The sequence below is a fragment of the Phyllopteryx taeniolatus genome, chromosome 7, assembly GCF_024500385.1.
Source record: "Phyllopteryx taeniolatus isolate TA_2022b chromosome 7, UOR_Ptae_1.2, whole genome shotgun sequence".
Taxonomy (NCBI): Eukaryota; Metazoa; Chordata; class Actinopteri; order Syngnathiformes; family Syngnathidae; genus Phyllopteryx; species Phyllopteryx taeniolatus.
The window spans coordinates 14,904,180-14,918,373 of NC_084508.1; the positions used below are offsets into that span (position 1 = coordinate 14,904,180).

General features: G+C 41.5%; 1 protein-coding gene across 3 annotated transcripts in view; it reads right to left on the bottom strand.

Annotated features, from left to right (window-relative positions):
* Positions 1-10,373, bottom strand: part of ttc39a (tetratricopeptide repeat domain 39A) — a 34,646-nt gene extending 24,273 nt beyond the window's left edge. The window contains exons 1-4 of one of the 3 annotated variants that reach the window (XR_009789398.1): positions 10,175-10,373; positions 7,704-7,754; positions 7,539-7,589; positions 6,870-6,923 (exon numbers count right to left, since the gene is read on the bottom strand). Coding sequence is in view for 2 of the 3 variants with exons in the window: in XM_061779690.1 (XP_061635674.1) it covers positions 6,870-6,923; positions 7,539-7,589; positions 7,704-7,754; positions 10,175-10,224 (206 nt within the window). In the remaining variant the exon portion in view is untranslated. The remainder of the gene's footprint in view (positions 1-6,869; positions 6,924-7,538; positions 7,590-7,703; positions 7,755-10,174) is intronic. The other 2 variants (XM_061779690.1, XM_061779689.1) reach the window with 2 other exon arrangements.
* Positions 10,374-14,194: the final 3,821 nt, after the last annotated feature.

Genomic DNA, 14,194 nt, shown 5'->3' on the forward strand with positions numbered 1-14,194 from the left:
GTTTGGAAGAAAGATTTGGGACCAACAATAATTAAAATACTTTTACCCCCTCTAAATTGTCACACCATCTGGTGTCAAATCATCCATTATAATTATTTGCTGTGAGTTAAGGAGGCAAACACTCACGAAAGCAGTTTAAACAAGGAGTTTCCTGTATGTCCTGCTAAAGCGGATGCACAGCATAATCACAGAGATTTGATTTGTCACTCAAACATCAATTCTTGTTTCCATCCCAAAAACATGATGCTGTAAGCATTCTCCAGGACAAACACAGGCATTATATTAGAGCACTATCAATCGAATAGATATATGTGTGACTTATGCACAGATTTGTTTTTATTTTAATATCAAACATTGTCAATAAATGACATTTAAATCCTACATAAATTAATGTAATTTTAATTTAAATGCTGTATCATCACATTCTCACATGCAACTTATACTGACAATAAACCTGCAATGGTAATCAGATTATTGTGACAAACAATTTCGTATGTTGTCATTCTGTTTACACAGCAAAAACATCCATCCATCCAAATATTATACATCTTTTGGAGGGTACGCTGCCTCAGTAACAACAAAAACATGTCTTTCATTTCCAGGGGAACACAAGATCACCTAATTCAGTGGTCTCAAACTGTATTATGTTGTGCTAGCATCATTGCTAATAATGTCCTTTAAGAAATGTACTCCTTTCGAAAAGGGAATTACACATCAGTAACAAGAGGGCTAGTCCTGGATTTCTTCCAGAAGAGCCTCCAAAGTCAACTGCCTCAAAAGCCATGCAAATTCAACCAAATAGTTCTGTAAATGTCTATCTAAAAACTCAAACAAAAGTTGGAGCCCAAACCATCATCGGTGACGTTATGTCAGAAAATCCTTCGAAGGAACAGATAAGTGAGCATCGAGAGGATTAAGTGTGTTTTTGTGCGTTAAGTCAGAAAAGGCATACAGCTCTGCACTTTTCTGACTCGCCCATTCTGCCATCCATTTAATTATATCATTTGCACACCTTCTCGCCATTTGCGTACGCTGGGTGGAGTAACCCTAAAGTGTGTGTGTTCCCTCGCATATCTGCTCAAGCACGCATTCTGCCAGGCTTAAGCATGTTTCCTTATTCGCACTTCAGAGGCTGTAGGAAGTCTAGCGCCCTGGGAAAGTGAAACATCATATTGCATATTTTGATTTAGTTAACTACTCTCGTGCTCTGAGCCTCCAAAGGCTGGTGACAGCCTGACGGCTGACCCGTGCCACTGGTGTGGGAGACACCTGCCCAGATACGCTCACCGACTGCCCAACGGCCGTAAATGTGTCCCTACAACATTACACCGATCGACGGCCGAACATCGACGTATTATGTCATATTAATTGGCAAAGACAAATTCAGCGCCAGCAGACTGATGTTTGATGGTGTGTTAGATCTTGAATCATTAGTGTTTATCTGATCTATGTCATCGTCGGTCGTGAAATCCGTTTAAATGACTCGCCGGCGTGTGTGGTGCTAGTATGGTTGTTGGGCAATGCTGATCAACACCTGACTCGCTTTCCTATTGATGGACCAACTGCTGGCCGTCCAAACATGCATTCACTCATGAACACAGTATTCTGATGAAATTACATGTATTGTACAGTATTTATTTAATAGAAAATACAAACAAATGCGCTCCTTCAAAGTAGCCTGTTAGACGAGCGGTGCTCACGTCTCACTGGCGACGCCTAACTTCCGGATCTGCTACAGGGGTTAATTTAACATTTAAATTTTCGACATATTTTCCAAATGTGGGATATATATATATATATATATATATATATATATATATATATATATATATATATAGAGAGAGCACGCGCTATGTGATTTATCAAACCTCACAAGAATTGTGGTGGCTGATTTTGTGTCTCTAGATAGCAAGTCTGAAAGGTAGGTGACAAACAGCACGCAAAGCGACGCCAGCGTAGCGCATGCAAAAATAGAGGCAGCGGGGAGACCTTTTCTGCTCTTGTATCCATTTGTGAAATGCCAATGAAAAATGATTGCGACATATATTCAGCAATGCAATTTTGGAGCTGATCTAAAGGCTGACTTTTTCCCCAGTCATAAGAAGGCGTCATGCCATATTACCCAACATAAATCTTTTCAACTCTGCATTTTGGTGCGTTTGGCTCATTTCAGCGTACTGTGACATTTGGTGCTGACCTCACCCATAGCAGTTTTCCTGGTGTGATGTTTTAAAAGCAGTGTTACTGTACTCAACATCCAATTGCCACACAGTTGGGGCAAGTTAAATCAATCAAAGCATGGCTTTTATGCACTTGCTGGCTCCCCCAAAATTATTGGTGTGATTGATTTATTTTCTGTAATTTATCAATATGTTTGGTTGCCTCTTGCACAAACACTTCCAATTACGTCACTTCAAACTAAATTTTGCGCTTGGGCCGCTCTCCCAGTTGTTCAATGAGAAAACAATCAGCTACCAAAAGCGCAAAACCTTCTTTTAAATATGCCAGTCTCCACCACTTGTACACCTGTGGCCAACAGTGTGCGTAATTTGTAAGAGTGAACCCCAAAGTGTTTTCCTGTTCTTGCCTGGCTGAATAGTTTTACTTTATTTCAGCTTTATTATTCAGAGGTTAACACCTGCTATATGTTGTTTTGTATGATACTTAGGAATGTTAAACTGGTACTTAACCATTGCCTGTACAGTTAATAAAGATTTGATTGTAGTGTGACTGTTTGGGCTTAATAATTAATTCACTTTACATTAGATTGAACCCCTGCGCAGTTCATCTTCCGAGCCCCCGCCATATCGCAGATTTTTAAGCAAGCATTTTTTGTGTTTTGCAGTATAATGCAAGTCCAAATTTAGAGTTGCTTCCCTTCAGCGTGGTACCATGTTGTGCAGCAACATGCCAGGTAGCATTTAGGTTAACTATATGCGATGCAGAATGCAATTAAGAGCAAGAAAAAGAGGCAAGGAAGGTCCCCAACTACTCTCCAGCAATAGTCATTGTTCTCACAGACAAGAATGTATGCCTGTGAGTATTATTAAATGATCTCTTTGAATGTGTTGTTGCTGTGTGTGTGTTAAAGTAGCAGTTGCGTGAAGGTTTACAATTACTATGATCTAATTTCTGTAACCGTTCTACGGCGTTCTGCAATATATGTCAGCATTAAGATAGCTAGGGTATACAAAATTATATGGTTTGGTGGAACATTCCAATGTTTAGATATACAATGTTTAATACTCTTTTGTTGTATGTGTTACTGTTCCGCATGTGGGAGGTCTACTATATATATAATATATATAATATATATATATATATATATATATTATATATATATATATATATATATATATATATATTATATACATATATATATATATATATATTATATATATTAATATATTATATATATATATATATATATGCGGCACGGTGGGGCGACTGGTTAGAGCGTCAGCCTCACAGTTCTGAGGGCCCGGGTTCAATACCCGGCCCCGCATGTTCTCCCCGTGCCTGCGTGGGTTTTCTCCGGGCACTCCGGTTTCCTCCCACATCCCAAAAACATGCATTAATTGGAGACTCTAAATTCCCCGTAGATGTGAGTGCAGATGGTTGTTTGTTTATATGTGCCCTGCGATTAGCTGGCAACAAGTTCAGGGTTAGGGTTACCCCGCCTCCTGCCCGATGACAGCTGGGATAGGCTCCAGCACGCCCGCGACCCTAGTGAGGAGAAGCGGCTCAGAAAATGGATGGATGGATATATATAGTAAATGGTCTCTCTACATTACGGATTTTCAACTACCACAGGTGAGTTTGGAACATGTCGCCTGTGAAAAACAGGGGTTTACTGTATTTCCTATGGTGAAAAATTGTTTTGAAATGTCGCAAAACAAGTTGTTTTCAACTTTGTGGGGGTTCCACTGTAATTTCTATTTGAACTCCAGATAGTAGTTATGGTGTTTCTTAAAACTAACCTGTATCCTGAAATTGAGGCCAGAGCTGTTTGATAAACCTTCATAAAGATGATACTACAGGTAAGTGTTAAGTAATTTCTTTAAAGCTGGAAAACCAATTCAACTGGTACTAACAGGATGTCAATTGAGAATTAAGCAGGCCAATATCAACATCTGGAAGAAGACATCATCCTCTTACTGCATTGTGAGAAAGTACAACAAGGACAATGCACACAGCAAACAAAGCTGATTTATTGTCATTTCAAGCCATCACACCTAATATTCTGGCCATATTTCCTGATTATCAATGAAGCAAGTCCTCTTAAACACATAAAACCACTTAGGAAGCACAGCAACGATTCACAGTCACACCTTTGCGCAACATCTCCACACTGGGCGGGTCAACAGCATCCCGTTATTGACCTTTCTTTGCTGCTGTCGCTATTACTGTATTGGGTGTGCTGTGCTGCGACACAAGGCAGCTTTGAAAAACAAACCCAGCAAGTTCGTCCACATGCCTGAGCTCCGCCACACGCATTAGCACCATCATAGCGGGCAAGGAAGAGAGCAAACTAACAGACAGGCCATGCCGTCAAGCCGCAGAAGTGACGTTTCTTACCCGTTCGACAGTGGCCGTTCTCCTGACATTTTCATGTGTGTGAGGAAAGTAATGCGGATGAGCTCTGATGAGTAAACGGACGGTGTGTCTTTCTCCAAGAGAAGCAGCAGCAGGGCAGCTGACCAGAGAGGCAGCAGGAGGAGGAGGAGGAGGAGGAGGAGGAGGAGAAGGAAGTGGAGGGGGGCATGGGAGGAGGAGGAAGTACTCAGTGGCTCCAGCAAGCCTATAATAAGATTGGGATGACTATCACACATCGCACAAGGGGACACAAATGCGATCTGTGCCTTCTTCAGTCAAAGAAACCCACGCACACAACTCAATTTGTGGGAACATTGGTGAAATAATACATGCACTACAGAAGGGCCATAACTGAATTATAAAATCAACCCTTATCGTTTATAATGTGTTTTTATTCCAGCTAATGCTACGTACTGCAGTCTTGCTCCGATTAGGTGAGGCCAAATTGGAGGCTGGGCCTCAGTCATAAAATTAGGCAGTCAGGAGTTAGTAGTCCTTTTGAAACACCTTCAAAGGGCATTTACAGGTAAGACTTTCTGGTACTTGTTAAACAGTATGTGACAAAGAGCACTTTTAAAGTCCCAACATCCAGTGGACAATCGGCACTCTTCAACTTTGTGGCCGTAAAAAAAGAATACAACACATCCATCCATTATCTAGAGGGCTTGTCCTCAATTGGGTTGCGGGTGAATTGGAGGCTATCCCAGCTAGCAGCCAATCACAGGGCACACATATAGGCAAACAACCATTCACACCTAAAGACAATTTACAGTCTTCATTTCATCTAATACTCATGTTTTTGCAATGTGAGAGGAAGCCTATGCAAGCACGAGGAGAACATGAAAACTTCACAAGTCTTGGAGCCTTCGAGCTCCAAATGTCAGAACTGTGAATCAGATGTGCTAAACGTAAGTTCACAGTGGTGCCTAGTTACAAGACACTAAAACTTTAAAACGCTGGTCAACAACCGATTTGTTCGAATTTTGCAGGCATTTTCCCACAACCGATCATGGAACAGTACAGGCAATTTTTAAGTAATATTTTTACATTCTCAACTGCCATACACATGTAAAAAGAAGTTAACCCCAAGAGGACAATATACAGTTGAACATATACATTTATACAGTACATATACAGACAAAACGACTGTACCTTTTGGTGAAATGCAACAAAAGCATAGCAGTCAAGTGGGGAGGGAGGATTGCTGAAGGTAAGGCATTTCATGAATCATGCTTTTTAACATTCTGAACCCTGTAACAAAAGTCTCATGACCCACGGTGGACATGTAACGTAGCGATGAACATGCAAAGAAAGATTGCTGCGTGCCCCTGGGAGGTAAGACTCTTTACATGAACACAAACTGGAGATGACTGAGGTGTACATTCCGACGTTCGTTTACTCTTCATTTTGCTACATTGTACTGAGCATGATTTATCCTTATTTAAACTATTTCGCATTTGATTTATATTTTTGAGCAATTTTGAGCAGAACGGTGAATTAATGGTTAGCATCTCCGCCTCACAGTTCTGAGGTTCTGGGTCCAAAACTCAGCTCAGGCGTTCCTGTGTGGAATTCGTGCATTCCGCCTTCCTCCCAAATTCCAGAAACATGTACAGTATGTTAGGTTTATTGAAGACTTGAAATTGTCCATAGGTGTGAATGTATGTGTGAATGGTTCTGTCAATTTGAGTCCTGCGATTGACTGGCGACCAGGCCAGGGTGTACCCTGCCCCTTTCCCAAAGTCAACTGGGATTGGCCCCAGCTCACCTGTGACCCTGATGAGGACAAGAGCTATCGAAAATGGATGGATGAATGAATGAATAGGTTACTCCAATTTGATTTTACATCACCTTTATCTATCTGTATCGTTTATTTATTTTACATGTTCTAATTATTGTTTAACAATTGTCTTTTCTTATTAATCGAGAGGTGTATCTTTCCCGGAAATTTGGATCGGTTTCATAATTTCAATCAATTTTGAGGTCACACTGTTCAGAGTATGATCAAGTACAAAGGAGGAGATGCTGCATAAGTAAAAATAGTAGTCTTTGTACAGGTCTACAACACCCCATAGGTTTCACGGGTTCGCAAAAACACGACCAAACAAAACCATTACCATGTCATACCTTACATTATTGACACAGCAGGGAGGAGCTACAGTAATACCGAAGACCTTCTGCTGACATCAGTGTGTCACAAGTCATCGTAATTCACAGTCACGTTGTGAAAGTGTCGCCATGGCGACGCAGTAAAGTCCACTCTCTGGTCTTACCCGTTGGAAGGATTAGCTTGTTCCGGGGCATCTTTGTTGCTGTGTAACTGCAACCTAAAAGAATGAACAACAGTAGAGGAAGAAGATTATCTCAAGGGATGAAATCCATCTGAGCGGCCAGCAATTGTTCGAGGGATACGATCGTGGGACATGTTTAGCAGGTGGAATCTCACATTTCTGATGAGATAAAGGTCTGTGAGGTTCGGGAAACTGTTTATGAATAAAGTCACAATAAGGACATACTGGATGCTCGATGAGGCAATTATTTTTTTTTTTTTAAATGTCAGTGTCGTAATTGTATTTGTGAAGTCACAAAAAAAAAGGCCAAAACCTACTCTGGATTGCAATATTAGCGCTGATGCTAACACAGCACAGCATGAAGTGAGCTGGTTCACCAATATCAGGAACCGCATGTCAGTGTATCATAATTACTTTAAAGCTGTTCTTTCTGGTAGAATTATCATATATAGTAAAGTGAAAACCCCATAATACATTGTGAAAGCACATATGAGTCAAAGTGGTTTTATTTGCTTTAGCAGTAGCGCAGCATAAAGTGTCCTGCCTGATCCACCAGTATTAGAGACGGCACTATTGAAAGGGCACATATCTTCAGTCAAACGTGGTGTGTAAACGTACTGGAATTAGCTTAATATCATTAAATTCACTCACCTGAAGTCGCTGATGATAGGATCCAATGCTGGAGTGTTTACGACTGAAAGCCTATACCAAAATACAAAATAACTATGTTATTAAACAGCACATCCTTGAGTCCCATTGTACTTCCTTTTTCTCCTGCTAAAATGTCAAACCCTGGAGGTATTCGATGGAAAGTACCTGCTCGGGGAGTCCGGGCCATCAGGGACATTTTGTGCCTTCATGACATTCCTGTGAAGAGGTTAAAGTTCAACTTCATCTGATGGATCTCGTGTTGGAGAGAGGAACACGACAGTAGAAGGAATGTGACGATGGACCAGATTGATGGATTAAAGACATTTAAAGCGATGAAACAAATCGATGTGTTTGTCACATCCGTGGCAAGACGAGTCAACAGGACTCATCAGAGGGATCATTGTTCTTTTTATTGACTGCCTATTTTAAGAAGGAATTTGAATACTAATGACATTGCGGTCTTATTCATATAAACTGTTAATTTTCCACATTTCCTTTAAGTGTCAAATCTTAGCATTAGCAGTAGTGCAGAGTAGGTATGAAACAGTTCACTGATAAACCAGGATAAAATTCCAATCGTTTCAAATTTTAATGATTGATAATACCGTACAGAGGTGCAACGATGAATCGGCAACTATCGTTTAGAGACCTCGTTTAAATTAATTGTCCATATACTCTGATTTTCAGCCTCCCAACACAATATATTTATAATTACATTATATTTATTATAGTAATACAGGAGACTGCTTATCTTTCATCAACCTAGGAAATGTACTTCTTTTATTAACATTTTTGCCTATTTTCTGGAATGTTACCAACCAAACAAGTAACTGAATCATAATAAATTTTGTTTGGGAATTTTCTGCACTGTCAATTTGATATGTCTTGTTTTTTAATTAAAAAGATGGGACATTTAAAAGTGATTTAAAAAAAAAATAACAGAAAAAACCCATCCATCCATCCATTTTCTGAGCCGCTTCTCCTCATGGTAGGTTAATTGAGAACTCTAAATTGCCCATCGGTGTGACTGTGAGGACGAATGGTTGTTTGTTTCTATGTCCCCTGCGATTGGCTGGCAACCAGTTCAGGGTGTACCCCGCCTCCTGCCCGATGATAGCTGAGATAGGCTCCAGCGCTCCCGCGACCCTTGTGAGGAGAAGCGGCTCAGATAATGGATGGATGGAATGATTTGTTGCAGCCCTAATAACGTATTAAGCATACTTTGTTCTGCTGTGTGCGCGGCGCTTTTAAGAGTGACGCCTCAAGCAGGAAAGAATGGGGGGTTAGGGACGACTGGAATATAGCAGACTTCAATTAATGTGTTAGAGCCTTGCAAATACTGTCAAATTAAAATTAAATTCTGATCATTGCACTTGGGGATTAATATAAAGAACCAATCTGTCTGTATGTAATAGCTGGATGGAAAATAAACATTTGTGTTTGAAGTGTATCTACTCATCGACCAAAATTCATTTCAATTGTGTCTAATATTTGTATTTGATTATATGTGATTAATTACAAAGCCGCTAATTAGATTAAAGTTTTAGTCGAGTCCCACTACTATTAAACTGTCACTGTCTATCTTAGTCATTTTAGGTACAGTTTGTGGGGTCTTGCATGCATTGAAATTCACATTAGGTGTTGCTGTTTACAATTTACAAAAGTCAAAAAGTATATGTATGATGATTTTATTTTTTGTATTGAAAATTCAACTTTTTGTATTTATTATTTTGTTGCCTATCTGTGATTTTGTTGTTGTCTACATTTCTTTTATTGCTGTGATAATGCCGATAACATTGAAAAAAAATCATATCAGATTTGATGGTTTTGTCACAGACTTTCACAAAAAGAGTTTCGCTTCTTTTCATAAATGTGGGAATGAAATTGCGTTAAAATGTACAAAACAGCAAAATTCATCTTGCCTAGCTAGGAGCGAAGCACCCTTAAACCGATGATCCTGAAATTGCCTCTCCTGCACAGATTTTGTTGTGAAAGGTTATCAAAACGGGTGTAGTATATAATTGACAGGACAAATCCATTTGAAAAAATACATAATAAGTGCATTTGTCCGTACATTTTTACTTTTACTTAAGCACAGGAGCTAAATCAGTACTTGTGCTTTGACACACATATCTGTACTTCTACCTCTAAGCAGAGTGTGAGAACTTTTGCCACCTCTGGTAGGATCTCATTAGATTGGCGTGCCGAATGTTTGAAAGCCACGTAGTGCAACATTCGTGACGACAAGTTACTTCTTGAACACACACTTTAAATAAAGAGCCACTTAAAAACATATATGAATGTGGAATTCCTGACAACAATTCCCCAAAATATTTATTTATTTTTTTTTTTTTTTAAATAACATACTGTGATGCGCAAGACTAATGTATAAGATGTGTGAAATATATAACAATGTAGCTAACAAGCCTGCTTGACCACATCAGGCGGTGTAATGTCGTCCAACAGGCTGTCGACACCGGCAACACGCGGAACGAGTTTACTGAGTCCTTCAACACAGCACCATAACATTACACGGATACACTTTGAACTGAATTCAATAGAAATATATCGAGAACGTGGCTACCATCTTAAAGAGCGACATTGGCGATACCCCCCCCCCACCACCACGGACTCACTTGCTGCTGTCCTTTCCCTTCACACTGCGTCTCCACTTGATAAAACTCATTCCACAGCGGGCAGGGGTAGCTTCTTCTTTCCGGGAGCAGACACTCGGGCAGCTCCCACGTACGTGAGGCAGAGAGGGACGAAAGGGTAGCAGCCGGGACGGAGGGAGGAGGGAGGAGGTACGGCTGGCTGGCTGTCCGCCTGCCTACGCCGACACCTCCTCCTGCGTGACGTGGAAAAAGGTGCGTTTGCTTTGGAAAATAGTGGCGGAAGGCTCATCACAAATATCGATAATATCGATAACAACCTTGGTATTGATCATGCTTGACGCCAACGTAATGAGATCGATACTTTGAGTTTATTTCTTGTACAGTATGCACTGCTGCGGTTATGTATATATATATATATATAGTCGGAAAAGTGCAATGAAGGGAGACATTTCATAAAAAAAATAGTAATATAAAAATACTTTGGTTTATTTTTTTCTAGCATAATAATTTGATGTGCTTTGATAAAAGAATTACAATGTATGGGGAAAAAAATTATCTGTTAGCATTCTATTGTCTCCAAACAAAAATGATTAGGCTTTTCTATTTACCTATAAACTTTGCACACAATCTGTACAGGGTTTTAAAAGTAGGAATGAAGGTAAGTAAAGCAAAATAAAAGAAAATTCACTGCCAACACTCGTATCTCAAGTTTGCACTTGCAAGTCAAAGCTAAAAATGACGGATGACAAATGACAGCTCCTATCTCGCAAAATTGGTACTTAGGGTTACTCTTAACGACGTGTCTGAAAAATTTCAGACAGGCTTTCGTTCAGCCAATAGCACCAAAACAGGTTTGCTCAGGGTGACGAATGATCTAGTGATGGCAGTTGACACAGGATCACTGTCATTTGTCATCCTCCTTGATTTGACAGCAGCATTTGACACTGCGGACCATATAGTCCCCTCGAGTGCCCCCATAATATTGTTGGACTGTCAGACCATGCACTACAGTTCCATTCCTACCTCTCAGACAGAACTGAATTTGTCTCATGGGAAGGAAGCAAGTCCAGGTTGCTCCCTGTCACCCATGGAGTCCCCCGAGGGTCAATCCTTGGCCCGATTCATCAGCAGACATGGGATCGCTTTCCATTGTTATGCCGATGAAACACAACTATACGTCAAGACAGCCCTAAAGTCCTCTGCAACGCCATTCCTCACCACCTGTCTCGAGGAGATAAAGAGTTGGATGAACAGCAACTTCCTCCAACTAAGCAGCAATAAAACAGATGCTCTTTTCATTGGCACACTACACCAGGTTCAGTCTTCAACCATATTCCAGCTTTCATTTGATGACCAGATCATCCCTCTCCCCTCCTTAGACACAAATCTGGGAGTTCGGTTTGATCCTCATATGAAGCGCCACCTGTGCAAGACCTAATTTCACCATCTCTGCAACATTTCCAGGCTCCGTCCTACCTTAACCCTGCTAGATGTTTGTCCATGCCTTGATCTCTTTGAGTCTGGACTACCGCAACAGGCTTTTCACAGGGATTCCTGGCAAGTACATCAAGAAGCTGCAAAACATTCAAAACAGCACTGCCAGGGTCTTGATGAGAGTCTGTAAATATGAGCACATAACCCCCATCCTTTACGCACTGCTCTAGTCCTCTATTCAAATCCGGATCAATCACCACCAACAAATGCAATACAAAGCCTGTATTACAATATTACAGTGTTCTGGTTCCATGCATGCTGAGGGCATTTTAAATACAATAAAACTACACAAACAAGTTTTCCAATATCTATTCTGGTTGAATTTATTGCATTACATATTGTCAGAAAATACAATTTGTGAGCATGCCTAAAAACATCAGTGGTTGTCAGTCTGTACTAAGGCGGGTGTGACGGCACGGCCTGTGCGCTGTTCTACTGACAAAAATTACAAGTGAGCTACAGTGTGGAGTCACCACATGTAAAGAGGAAATTACAAGCGTTGTATCAGGCTAGAAATAGCAAGAGGGGAAAGACAGAAGAGGAAGCTACTGCATAAGGAGAGGCTTCGTTTTGCTCTTGCATTGAAAATGATCATCTAATCACGTGAACAAATTATTCAAAATATTAACATCTGGGTGACATATTACTAGGTATGAACATTGGTAGAGAGCTATTCATTCCTAATGTTTAGCAATGTATTTTGCTGCACTTTTTCCTAATAGTTTAGAGGGCCTGAATGCAACCTCTATTAGATACAGTGGCTGCTTGTTGTTTAGTTACTCAACTGCAGAGAGTACCGGCCATTTTATTTGAGAGGAGGCCTTTATTTTGTACAAAAGCTCACACAAGGGCGGACCGATACCCGCTATTGTCCATTGATTGGTCCGACGGGAATTGCGGCTGAGGCATCAGAATCAGAATCAGAATCAGAATCATCTTTATTTGCCAAGTATGTCCAAAACACACAAGGAATTTGTCTCCGGTAGTTGGAGCCGCTCTAGTACAACAGACAGTCAATTTACAGAACACGTTGGAGACATAAAGACATTGACAAAAAACAATTGTGCAAAAAGATGCAGAGTCCTCTAGCACTTAGAGCAGTTCGAATGACTAATATCGCAATAGTCCGGCGCAATGACCATTCTGCAAAGGGCGCTGAGACTTCAAGGAGTGTATGCGGTTTAAAGTGACGAGTAGTGCGATAATCTGGGACAATGGTTGTGCAAATGTTACAGATACTCCTCAATCAGTGTGCAAATGGAGCAGATGCTACTCTGGCATGAGTGGCCAGTATATGCAAATAGTGCAGCATGGCGAGACAACTACTAATACATAATTGGCCCCACAGAAATGTGACAACGAACTCAAGTCAAAAAATTGCCAGCTTGTTGTAATGGAATTATAGGTTAGCTGTTTAAGAAGTTGATCGCAAGAGGGAAGAAGCTGTTGGAATGTCTACTAGTTCTAGTTTGCATTGATCGGTAGCGCCTACCTGAGGGAAGGAGCTGGAAGAGCTGGTGACCGGGGTGCGGAGGGTCTGAGAAGATTTTGCACACCCTTGTCTTAGTTCTGGCAGCGTGCAAGTCCTCAAGGGTGGGTACCAACAATCCTTTCAGCAGTTTTGATTGTCCGTTGCAGTCGGAGTTTGTCCTTTTGTGTAGCAGCACCAAACAAGACTGTGATGGAAGAACACAGGACTGATTCCATGACCGCTGTGTAGAACTGTCTCAGCAGCTCCGGTGGCAGGCCGTGCTTTCTCACAAGCCGCAGGAAGTACATCCTCTGCTGGGCCTTTTTGAGGACGGAGTTGATGTTGAGCTCCCACTTCAGGTCCTGAGAGATTGTAATTCCCAGGAACTTGAAGGTCTCGACGGTTGACACAAGGCGGCTGGACAACGTGAGGGGCAGCTGTGGCGAAGGATGCCTCCTGAAGTCCACGATCATCTCTACAGTCTTGAGCGTGTCATCTGCAAACTTCAGGAGTTTGAGAGTCGGGTTCGCTGAGGTGCAGTCGTTCGTGTAGAGAGAGAAGAGCAGCGGAGAGAGGACACAACCTTGGGGCGCCCCAGTGCTGATGCTGCGTGTGGATGAGGTGGCCTCCCCCAGCCTGACCTGCTGTGTCCTGCCCGTCAGAAAGCTGTAAATTCACTGGCAGATGGCAGGTGAGACGCTGAGCTGGAGAAGCTTGGATGAAAGGAGTTCAGGGATGATGGTCTTGAACGCTGAGCTGAAGTCCATGAACAGGATCCTCGCGTAGGTCCCTGCACTGTCGAGGTGTTCTAGGATGAAGTGCAGTCCCATGTTGACTGCATCATCCGCAGATCTGTTCGCTTGGTAGGCAAACTGCAGGGGGTCCAGCAGGGGACCCGTGACACTCTTGAGGTGGTCCAGCACGAGATGTTCAAAGGACTTCATGACCACAGATGTCAACGCGACAGGCCTGTAGTTATTCAGGCCCGAGATTGCAGGTTTCCTGGGGACTGGAATGATGGTGGAGCGTTTGAAACAGGATGGAACTTCGCACATTTCCAGAGATCTATTGAAGAT